Source organism: Emydura macquarii, unplaced genomic scaffold, assembly GCF_026122565.2.
Source record: "Emydura macquarii macquarii isolate MOO-44397 ecotype Brisbane River unplaced genomic scaffold, CSIRO-AGI_Emac_v2 contig_2369, whole genome shotgun sequence".
In the NCBI taxonomy this organism is placed as follows: domain Eukaryota; kingdom Metazoa; phylum Chordata; order Testudines; family Chelidae; genus Emydura; species Emydura macquarii.
In genome coordinates this window covers 4,044,966-4,056,062 of record NW_027132506.1, presented here as the reverse complement: position 1 = coordinate 4,056,062, position 11,097 = coordinate 4,044,966, and the positions used below count along the sequence as shown (strand labels likewise).

General features: G+C 54.4%; 1 protein-coding gene and 1 long non-coding RNA gene across 3 annotated transcripts in view; one reads left to right on the top strand and one right to left on the bottom strand.

Moving 5' to 3' along the window:
* Positions 1-395: 395 nt before the first annotated feature.
* Positions 396-2,734, top strand: LOC137161790 (uncharacterized). Its single transcript, XR_010922171.1, has 2 exons — positions 396-711; positions 1,334-2,734. It is a non-coding gene; the product is annotated as an uncharacterized lncRNA (long non-coding RNA).
* A 402-nt stretch (positions 2,735-3,136) lies between these two features.
* Positions 3,137-11,097, bottom strand: part of RBM6 (RNA binding motif protein 6) — a 109,264-nt gene continuing 101,303 nt past the window's right edge. For both annotated transcript variants that reach the window (XM_067561276.1, XM_067561275.1), the window contains 5 exons: positions 10,484-10,735; positions 8,971-9,045; positions 6,489-6,586; positions 5,253-5,382; positions 3,137-3,393 (listed from right to left, as the gene is read on the bottom strand). In XM_067561276.1, the coding sequence (XP_067417377.1) occupies positions 3,268-3,393; positions 5,253-5,382; positions 6,489-6,586; positions 8,971-9,045; positions 10,484-10,735 (681 nt within the window). In that variant the 3' untranslated portion in view covers positions 3,137-3,267. The remainder of the gene's footprint in view (positions 3,394-5,252; positions 5,383-6,488; positions 6,587-8,970; positions 9,046-10,483; positions 10,736-11,097) is intronic.

The following is an 11,097-nucleotide window of genomic DNA, read 5'->3' as shown; positions in this document are numbered from 1 at the left end:
GTGCGGGACGAGGCCATCAGCCCCCTTCCGCCCCACGGGGCCGGGGGGCACGGCGGGACCCCGCGGGCTGGCACCGGCGCACGGGGCCGTGGTGAAGGGAGCAGCCGGCTCGGGACAGCGGACGTGGGCCTGGCGCAGCCCTGCGGCCTCTTTGCTCCCCGTCCGGCGGGGCCTGGCCCCGAGGCGGCTGGCTGAAGCGCTCTGCCCACAGCTGCCCCGGCAGCCTGCCCCCGGGCCGAGCTGGGCTGCACAAGGCAGCGGCTTTGCCACGGCCCGTGGGGTTGGGCAGGGCCCCGCCGGCAGCGGGCCGAAGCAGAGCCGAGCCAGGGCAGCCCTGCATCCTGGGCTCCTGCCAGCGCCAGCTCTGTATTGGGGGGGGGGGTGGCGGACTGTGCCCCCAGAGATGATCAGCCGTAGGGAAACAGCTGGAAATAATCCTTCTGCCTTCCTGTCCCCCTAGGAGAAACCAGGGTGCTGCTCAGCTTCAGCTGGGAGATCAAACCTGGGATTTACACACAGCACGTGGGGTTCACCCACAGCAACCTGCCTGGAGCTACTCCCCCCTCCCCCCCCCCAACAACCTAGGAAGCCACCCGGAGAACACTGAATACAGCAGATGAGGGGACACTGCAGCAGCTTCCCCAGCCCCTCAGGCTGTGGGTGATCTTGCTGCCATTCGGCTGTGGGGTTTGCAAAGCAAGATCCGTGCTCGTGAGAAGGCCCATCTCCAGCAAACGGACAAGGAGAAATGATGCCAATAGCTCGTCTCAGTGGGGTGTCAGACTCACACTCCGTAATGGATTTTAACCTCAACCCATTTAACAGAGGGAAACAATCACAATATAGGTTAAGAGGCTTGTCCGCAGGCAGGCAGGGATTCAGTGGCTTGGCCAGGAATTGACCCCAGGTCTCAAGTCCCTCCTACCTCTAAAGCAGCCAGCTGTGGCCTGAGCGACTAGGCTTCAGAAGTGGTGGGGGGATAACATCACAACCCCTGACTTTTCAACTGGCATTTGTATCTTACTGAACTGAAAGGGAACAGCCTCACTTTGCTGCCATCACCGCTCCCCTCTCTCTGCCTCTACCACCTTTTCTCCATGTAAATGGCCCAGGTTAAAGTCATCTCATACCAAATGCCAGAGCTGTGTAGCAACAGCAGCATAATGGCATTAAATCCAGCTCTAGCCCATCCCTTCCCTTCCCTTCCATTTATAGACAAGAGACTGCACAGTATTGCCAAGCTTAAGTGTTCCAAAACCATGGGATTAAAAGGAAAAAACCCATGTTTTTTAAGCCACAGTAAATGTTTGGGTTTGTTTTATTTGCTTTTCAGGTGCATTTGTGTCACTTCTCAAGCTTGCCTCTGCAAGAATGAGGGCTAGAAACTCACTCGTAAGAAAATAAAAGCTGAGATTCTCACCTAATCATTGGACTCCAGGAGCTGGGACTTTAATCATCAATATGCAGCTTGCAAAAAATTGAGTTGGTAACATGGCTGTAGAGCGAAATAGTTGTACATCAAATTCAAATCCCCTTTATTCAGGTGTAAGCGGTACAGACTATGATCTTTGGGACAGCCACAGAATTAGCATAAGCCTGAGGGTTTTCCATTGAGAACAGCAGCAGGAAGGCTGGATAGGAAAAGCCTATGTTGATTTCACTGGCGAAGAAGTTAGGGTTGAGCTCTCTGCAAAGCCTTCAGCTCCTCTCCAGCTCACGCTTCTCACAGGACATTTGTGGCCTGCCTGGTCAGCAAGCTGTGCTGCTAAATCCACTGCATGAGGGACACCGCAACAGTGTAATTTCAACGCATGGGCCTAGAACCTAGCACAACTCAAGCAAGGTCACACAGCCAATGCAGGAAAGCTGCAGGCAAAGCAGTGCCCGTTTCCAAGTAACCTCTGTTCCAGGGGCAAGGACAGCACCGTTGGCACTGAAGGGGGTTGTCTTTTGCAGCAGCAGAGCTTGGATATTCCCTCAGGGAGGAAGAGGCTGCGACAAAGCATTAACTTCTTTTATATAACACGTTCTGCTGAGGCCCTGCCTGCGTGACAGCCTCTGAGCAGGAGTTGAATCAGCCAGGGGTGCAGGACGCACTGGACAGCGCTGGGGCCAGTTGGCCTCCACACCACAGCTTTGCTGACGTCACGACTGGGTTCGTGCATCTGGGGATGATGTGGGCAGCTTTCCCATAGTGCCTCAGGAGGGGATAGGGCATCCAGAGGACATGAACAAAGAGCAGCACTGGTGACACATGGGGCAGGGCATTTGGGGACAGCCCCCTGCACGGATTTCAAACTGGTCGCAGGGGTTTGGTTAAGGGGTCCGGTCTAAACTACAAAATAACAGCATGCTACACCAGTCAGAGGACAACCGCGTGGCCGCCTAGGCCACTGAGAGGAGGGACACATGGAGAATAACCACAGTTATTAGCGCTGTTGTCATTGGGGATGGAGGGAGGTCACAAACCATGGCCAGAGCCCACCAATACCAGTGACTGGTTACACACTCCCTGAGTTGTGATGCGGGCGGGGCTGGCAGTGGAAGGCTGAAAGGCTTTTCCGGACAGTTGATAGCCATAGGACATCCCATCCCCAAGACCGAGACTCAAGAGAAGTGGCAGACACGTAGGCTGCCAGCTCTCGGAGCAGGGACCATCTTTTATTCTGTGCAGACACTGGCACAGAGGGGTCCTGGTCCGGCACTGGGCTCCTAGGTGCTATGACACAAATAAGTAGTAATATATGGCTAACAAGACTATCCAGCCAGAACAGTTACTGATTCCGTTCCTCTCAAGCATCTGGTGCTGGCCCCTGGAGAGGCAGGACACTGGGCTCGAATCGTGGCTCTGATCCACTCTGGCAAGTCCTATGTTTTAAGAGGAAAGGAAACTCGCTGCAGGACAGCGACTGCATCTGCAGAGCTGGTGAAAAAATCATTTGTGCAACATCCTGGAAGCATCACCGGGAACAAGGAAGCCTGCCTCAGCCACTCTAGTCCTGCCGCAGTCACCCAAAGGGCAGCGTGAGCCCCAGGACAGATGAGGAGTCGTCAGCTGGAGCAGTCTTGGGACGGTTGCACAGTGAGGTTTGGTTTTAAAGCAGGGCGTTGGGGGGAGGAGATAAGGAAACACCACTGACAAATTTTCTGTTTTATTTAAAAAAAATTTCTAGCAGCAAAACCAGTAACAATTTGAAAACGAAGAGAGAGACCATGACACAGAAAGAGAGACAGAGGGTGGGGTTTTGTGGGATTCCGCTTCATCATTCACTCAAGTTCCTTATAGCGGGCAAACATGACTCTCCTGACAGCATCCCGGTACGTTTCATTGGACTGCCTTTTGCTGGGCTTCCCTTGGGTTCCTAAGCCAGCTCCCTTCTTCTGATCTTCTGCCTGAAAACAACACAGACAGCTCGTTTTAGCAATTCCTCATGTTCTCCGCATCAGCCCGGGGCCAGCGAAACCGCAGGCTACCATGGAGATTGCTTTGGCTTTATTTGACAGCTCGGGTAATGACCTGGAAGAGGGGTTACATGACATACACACACGCGCCCAGAGGATACAGAATTGGGAGGAGTTGCTGATGCCAACATGGACAAAGAAAGCCAGACAGTGAACAATGTAGGAAGAAAGCCTCCAAACCATGGCAGTCAGTGGGGAGGGAGCAATCTGGGAAGCCGCGATGCTAAGAGCATTGGGAGGTGGGGGGAAAAGAGAGCAGACAGAAGCAGTGGCAGTGTGTACTACAGTCAGGGTATGTCTACATTGACGGCGGCAAAGTCGCCGCCGTCAGATCGACCTATCTGGATCGACTGAGCGGTCAGTGAAGACCCGCTCAGTCAATCCAGAAGTCGACTCAGTAAAACCACCCCCTCAAGTGGCATGGCGCAGTGCGAGTTACACAAGCTACTCCTTGTAGCTTGCGTAACTCCTGCCAACTGCTGCTGAATCGCCCAGTAAGTGTAGACCAGGACCCAGTAACGGAGGCAATCAGAGCCAATGTGATCTGAGGATGAAACTGAGCAAAGGAAAACAGGCTGAATATCAGATCTCACAGGGGACAATCTTTCCCGTTAACCTGTGTCTGATCACCACTCTCAGCTGCTCTCTCGTCACATGGGGTTCCCCGTAGGCTCTTCTAGCTTGCTCTGAATCCTGACTTTCTGAACGGTCAGTATTCTAGAGCCAGTAATTGGATTATTCAATCCTACCTGCCTACAGCCACCTAACTAGATCAATGCACAGGGCGGCAGTTGTGTTTCTTTCTAAATGCTAGTTATTTGGATACCAAGGGTCTGATCAATTCAGCCAAGGGATCAAAGTCCTGATCTGAATGAAACCCAAGGCCCTATATTAATATGAAATGGGAGGAGCGGACTTGCCACATTTGAGGCTTCGCTGTGACGCCTTGACAGGACTGTCATGAGTGACGGGTCTCACCAGGGCAACCTCCTGCTGTCCAACTGAGGAACTCTGGTCGCAGGTCAGCCTTCCCAGGGCTAATCTGAGCTGGCCTTTCTACAATGCCTACTTTATCAGCTGCAGGGGTCTCACGGCCAGGGCTGAGTGAACAGCTGGGGACATTTTCTGGCCATATTTGACCCGGAGAGGGAATTGCGTGTTTGCTACCTAGGACAATGCACATGCACGCACAGGTTACATTCCAAGCCGCGGCTCTCGGCTGTGAATTATACTTTGGATAGGAACGTGCACATTTCACAACGTGTGCTCTGTTGGTGAGTTAAATACAACCTCCATTCAGGGAGCAGAAACACCACCATGTGACATGGGACACAGCGCATATATCAAATATTAGCAGCCAACCGATCACATGCTAGTCTAAGGCAAACCATTTCAAAGGAATCCCCCCATTATTTTGAACAACAAACGCACTTTGAGCCTACTTGAACTGTGAGGGGTGAAATGCAGCGACTACATTGTTCATTATGACATACACATTCCACTGTGCTTGTCAAGAAGTGACACGTTACTGGACTCAATGCAGGTGCACCAGTATGAAATTTCAGGGCCTGTGCCATACGGGTCAGACCAAAGGATCTAATGGTCTCTTCTGGCCGTGAACTGTACGAATCTATGAATAGGGGCTGTTTCCTTCTCCTAGAAGCTGTGCACAGTTCTGATCTCACCAGGCAGATTCCTTCCCCCCACCTTTTTTTCAGATGGGCGTGGGAAATGCTACCCAATTCAGGACTGTAGCAATTTGATTTTGAAGGGAAAGGAAGCCGTTTCACCTCTACTGGCGACATCATGCCTTGCTGCTGGCGTCTCAGTCCTGAGCCTTCCTTCCAGCCCATAGCCTGCAACTTGCGGCTTCCTTTGTTATTACTGTCGATTCTTGCTTTACTCACAGGGTTATGGTCACTGCAAAAGAAGCAACTATAAGCATCCGTACACATCGCTTTATTTCCAACGTGGTACTGGGGATTTTCAACACAGAACGGATTGCACCTTGGATAACACAGAAGGCGTTTTGCAAAGAGGCACCCATATTGCATGCATGAAAGCTGCTCTTTGAAGGCTTCTTTTGGGTTCACTATGGTACGTTAGGCATGTATGCCTACTTCAGGCACATTTTGGAAAACATAGCCCCTGAAGTGCAGCTTCAAGATGAGCTGCAGGAGGGTGGGGGGGGGGGGGGGAGTGGGGGTGTCCCCTTAAAAAAAGACTATTTTTTTGTGATACACAAAGGTGGCCTGAAAAGTTTTACGCACCATGTGCAGGGTTTGGTTTTTATACATCAACTTTGGGAATATCAGGAATGGGAAGTTTGGTCCCTCCTGTTTTGCTGGATCTTTCCTTCTGAACACACTGAGCTGGGAGGTATTGGGACTACACTCGCAGATTTGAGCAGAAGGGGAAGAGCTTTTCTTTCAACTGTTGCCATTAGGTGTGTGAACTGACTGTTAGCTTTCAACAGTCGGAACAACAATCTGACAGATGGAGAAATGCCAAGTGTGTCTGACTCAGTTGGAGCAGATGAAAAAACATGACCCTGCTGCTCCTCCCTCTCCCTTTTCTCTCTGTGGTTCCAAACTCCAACCAGGAGGAAAAGGGGAGGCAGAGTCAGCTGGAATGTTAGAGGTGAAACACCCCACAAGGAGCCTGGGCCAGGACACTCACCCGCCCCGGATACCTGGCTCCCATCTTCCTTAAAACTGGGTAGCCAGGCTCCTCCAGCCCCGGCTTTAAATCCCCCCCACACACATCCTGCTCATTTCAAAGGGCCTCACTGTACATTTGGCATCGAGGCCACTGAAAGGTCAGAGAATTAACAAGAGGCTAAAACTCCACTTTGCTTTCCATGTAGAGAACGCAATCAGCTGTCCAACCTTTCACCTCCTCCTCAGCCTGCCCTGCTGGCCTCATCTCCTCCAGCTATGCACAGCCTGACGCGCACAGCAGCTGACGGCACCAGCAGCTTGGAGGAGTCCTGGGTGCCCCGAAGGAGGCGGAAGAGCAGCTGTTACCTCTCAGAGTCCCAGGCGTCCTTCAGTCGTTTTCTCTCTGGCGAGTCCAGGCGCTGGGATCTCTCTCTCCGGTCATTTCCCTTGTCTTTAATCTTCCCCTTTACAGTGGACAGAAAGTTAGTAGAGAAGCTCTGAGTCACCGGGCTGCACAGAGTTCTGGGACGTTGCTCCACCGCCAACCCCCGTCCTCAGCCATTGAACTCCAGGCAGGAGGTTGGTCTAGCTGGGAATCTCACCAGCCAGTCAGTCAGTCCTGAAGTATCACAACCCTTTGCCCTCCTGCAGGACTCCCATCAGAGGAGCTGCAAGCATTGTATCACCACTCGCTTATTTAGCAGCTCCATGGGGCTTAGCACTCTAGGTAATTGAAGTGCTCCCCCCTCACCATAACACAGGGGTGTTGCCAAGTATTTATAAAGACAGAAAACAGTGATCTCCTCCACCCTCCTTCCCTTTCAGCCTGCAGGGGAGGATCCTGATCAGTGAACAAGGTATTATGTTTGGGCAAGTGAGAGGGACGGGATGGTAGAATCCAGCTTTTTCTCAGTAAGTCATTGCATTAAGTTCTCAATGAGGCCCCGTGACCACTCTTGTGGCAGTGAGTTCCACAGTCTAGGTTCCACTCCTGTCGAAATTCACTTTCCCACACTCTCAAGGGCCCCTCTGTCGAGGAGGGAGAAAGGCTCTCAGGTAATCAGGACCAGTCCCAGGGAAGAGAGCTGGAGCTGGACTCCGGGGAGCAGGCACAAAGGGGGTCCTGGAACACACCCACCAGTGGGTTACAGTGGCTCCAGCACACGCCATGTGGCCCAACAAAGCAAACTGACAGGACCGTCCCACTGGGCTTCCCAGGGAACAGCTGGAATAGCTGCTCACTGCGCAGGGAACCATCAACAACCAGCAGCTGGGGATTTAATGCTGCCCGCAGCTCCTCCTCAGTACAACCCCAGTCCGGTCCCTGGGCCTCTTGCGCTAAAACCGCTCGGCAATCTGGGCACAACAGAGCTGGGGCTCTGCTCAACTGCGGACATGTGCGGACAGAGACTGCAGTGCACTGCCGGGGCAGGGTGCAAGTCTAAAAGCAGAGCAGCACGGGGGATGGGCTGCACCGATCAATAACGCTGAGTGCCCCAGAGGTCGGTCCTGGGGCCGGTTTTGTTCAACATCTTTATTAATGATCTGGAGGATGGGGTAGATTGCACCCTCAGCAAGTTTGCGGACGACACTAAGCTGGGGGGAGTGGTAGATACCCTGGAGGGTAGAGATAGGATACAGAGTGACCTAAACAAACTGGAGGATTGGGCCAAAAGAAATCTGATGAGGTTCAACAAAGACAAGGGCAGAGTCCTCCACTTAGGAAGGAAGAATCCCATGCACAGCTATAGACTGGGGACCGACGAGCTGGGCAGCAGCTCTGCAGAAAAGGACCTGGGGGTAACAGTGGATAAAAAGCTGGATATGAGTCAGCAGTGTGCCCTGGTTGTCAAGAAGGCTAATGGCATATTGGGCTGCATTAGGAGGGGCATTGCCAGCAGGTCACGGGAAGTGATTATTCCCCTCTATTCGGCATTGGTGAGGCCGCATTTAGAATATTGTGTCCAGTTTTGGGCCCCTCACTACAAAAAGGATGTGGACAAGTTGGAGAGAGTCCAGCGGAGGGCAACAAAAATGATTAGGGGGCTGGAGCACAGGACTTATGAGGAGAGGCTGAGGGAACTCGGCTTGTTTAGTCTGCAAAAGAGAAGAGTGAGGGGGGATTTGATAGCGGCCTTTAACTACCTGAAAGGGGGCTCCAGGGAAGATGGGGCTAGGCTGTTCTCGGTGGTGGCAGATGACCGAACAAGGAGCAACGGTCTCAAGTTGCAGGGCGGGAGGTCTAAGTTAGACATTAGGAAAAAGTTTTTTACTAGGAGGGTGGTGAAGCACTGGAATGGGTTACCTAGGGAGGTGGTGGAATCTCCATCCTTAGAGGTTTTTAAGCTAAGGCTTGACAAAGCCCTGGTTGGGATGATATAGCTGAGGTTAATCCTGGTTTGAGCAGGGGGTTGGACTAGATACCTCCTGAGGTCCCTGCCAACTCTAATATTCTATGATTCTAGAAGGGGGCCCAGAATGGGAATTGGGGGGGGGGCCGTGGGTCAGGATTGAGCTGTGCTGGCAGAGCTCTGCGTGTTCCTCCCACTCAGACTGCTGGGTGACGGAGCTCTTTGCTATGGTTCAATCCTCTGGCCTGCCTGGCTGCCATGGCCCTGTGTCCGGCCCCCTCACAGCCCGCACCGATAGCCTCTGAACAGCCCAGCCGTACTGAGAGAAAATCAGAGCAGCCGCTGCTCGTGGGTACAGGCTGCACTCCGGGTGCTTGCAACACACACACGGTGGGGGTGAGCGAGCGCGAGGGCTTGGCCGCGGGCTAGTGCAGGATCCTGCTTCTGCAGGGCGACAGATGCACCGTACTGAGCTAAACCTTCCCCCCCATGCCAACCTCTCGCTCTCTCCTCTCCAGATACGCCAGTTCTTGCTCGGATCGTTTGATCTTCCTGTGGATCTCCAGGTTTTGCTGGAAGGAGGGAAGCAGAAGTCGCTGTCAGTGGAGGAGGCAAACAGCCTGTCCCTGATCGAACCTGGATGATCTGATCTTTAATTCGGTGCCCGAACAAACTTAACTTTTGCCCTCCTGCCTGAACTGCATGCATTAATTAGCCAGAGCCTCCCATGCCGCCCAGCATCGCTGCTTTCCCAGCTGGACAGTCAGGGGCCTTTCCTTTCTCTTCCCAGCGGCAGGGCACGGAACCACTGTCACTGCTGCTTAGTCTGTCGCGTCGTGGAGAGCGTGAGAGCGTTCGGCACTCGCTGAAGTGAGCTGGCGGACGCCGTGCAGAATGCAGGCAGCTACTGTCCATGCTTCTGTTTCTCCAACTCCGCCTGCATCCCCCTCTCTGCTCTTCCAGCGCTGCACCCTCCCCGCACCCTGAGCTGTGCCGCCGCATTTCGAAAACGGCAGCTAAGACCCGTGGGAAGTGCTGTTTTATACACAGCGATCTCAGAGGCACGCAGCCAGGAGTCCACGTCGGACAACAGCTGGCTCCCTTCCTCCACCGCACCAGAGAACTAGCTGGTAGCACACCCCAGGCCAGGCTTGATCAATGCTGCTCACCCATATCCCGCTCCACGCTAGCGCCCCTCTTGAGGCTCAGCCAGCAGAGGCAGGTTAGGGCCAGGGGTTCCCAACCTTTTTGGCTCGAGGGCCACAAATATAATTTTTACAACCCTGAAGGGCCAACAGTCTCCCCCAGCAGCCTCCCCTCCTCCCCCACTGCAGCCAGAGGGAAGGAGTTCAGCAAGGAGGATCTCCTGTCCCCCTGGCTGCAGCAGGGGAACCGTGTGCTCCACCTGGTTCCCTAGGCAGCGGCTCCCTTCTGCAGCCAGGGGGACGGGAGATCAGCGCTCCTCTCCCTCTGGCTGCAGCAGGGACCCCAGTGCCTAGGGACCCAGGCAGAGCGCTTTGCCGTGCTCCCTGCTAGGAGGGAAACGCTTATCTCCCATCCCCTTGGCTGCAGCAAGAAGCTAGTGGGAGGGGAGCCATGGGCCACTCGGAAAGACCCCATGGGTTGGGAACCACTGGGTTAGCCAGTCCCCCCCATAGCACTGATGACTTTCTCTGGCTCCTTCGTCCCAGGTGTGAATGCACAGGGCACTACCCAAGAACCAGTGGGTGGGAACGCTACTGTTTAACGTCTCCCCCCAGCATGGCCCCCGGCAGGGGAGGCGGTTTATGCCAGCTGGGTTCTGCCGCCCGTAATACCAGACATCAGCGAGTTCAGAGCATCAAGACGTGCTGTCCGAGATGGAAGGCTCTGAACAGACGGGCCTCGTAGGCCACTGAGCAGTCCGACCAGCCCCCCCCCAACCGCTCCCCCTTCCCTCACAGATCTCGGGCTAGCACAATTGCAGCCCAAAGAGGGGGAGCGGCTGGGCCCCCAAACCTCCCCCCCTACCTTGTGCAAGTTGGAGAGCTGCTGATGCTTGATCAGCACTTCCTTATTGGGGAACTGCCTCCTGCAGAGTAAGCAGGCCAGCTTATTCCAGTCGGTCAGCTTGTGCTCGTCCCGGTCGGCCTCCCGGGGCTGCTCCTCCCGCTGCGCCGGCAGACGGCGGGGCGGCGGCTGCGCCTCCTCTTCCTCCTCCTCGTTGTCGCTGTCTCCTCCGTACTCCCCCAGGAGTCCTATCAGAGGGTTCACCACCTTGGGCTGCAGACAGAGCAACAGAGGAGAGCTCAAGCCTGTCCCGCCACACCAGGCCCTGCCGCCTCAGGTGATTCCTCCCCCCGTCGAAGGTGGTGGCATTTCAGCAGCACGGGCACCCCAGGGAAGGAAGCTGGCAGCCAAGCAATCAAACGTCTCCTGGAAACCGCTCCCCACCCCCCGTTTTCCCAAGACGTGGTGCCCGGCCATTAGCCGCCCAGCCATGCATTTAAGCACAGGGGATTGCCTCTCCCAGTCAGGAGCGGGATGGCTTTTTCCTGCTACAAATATTCCAGTTGCGGGGTCGTTCTCTGGGAACAAGTGCCAGGAAGTTTGGCTTTCCCAAGCCCTTAAACAGAGGGAAGGGT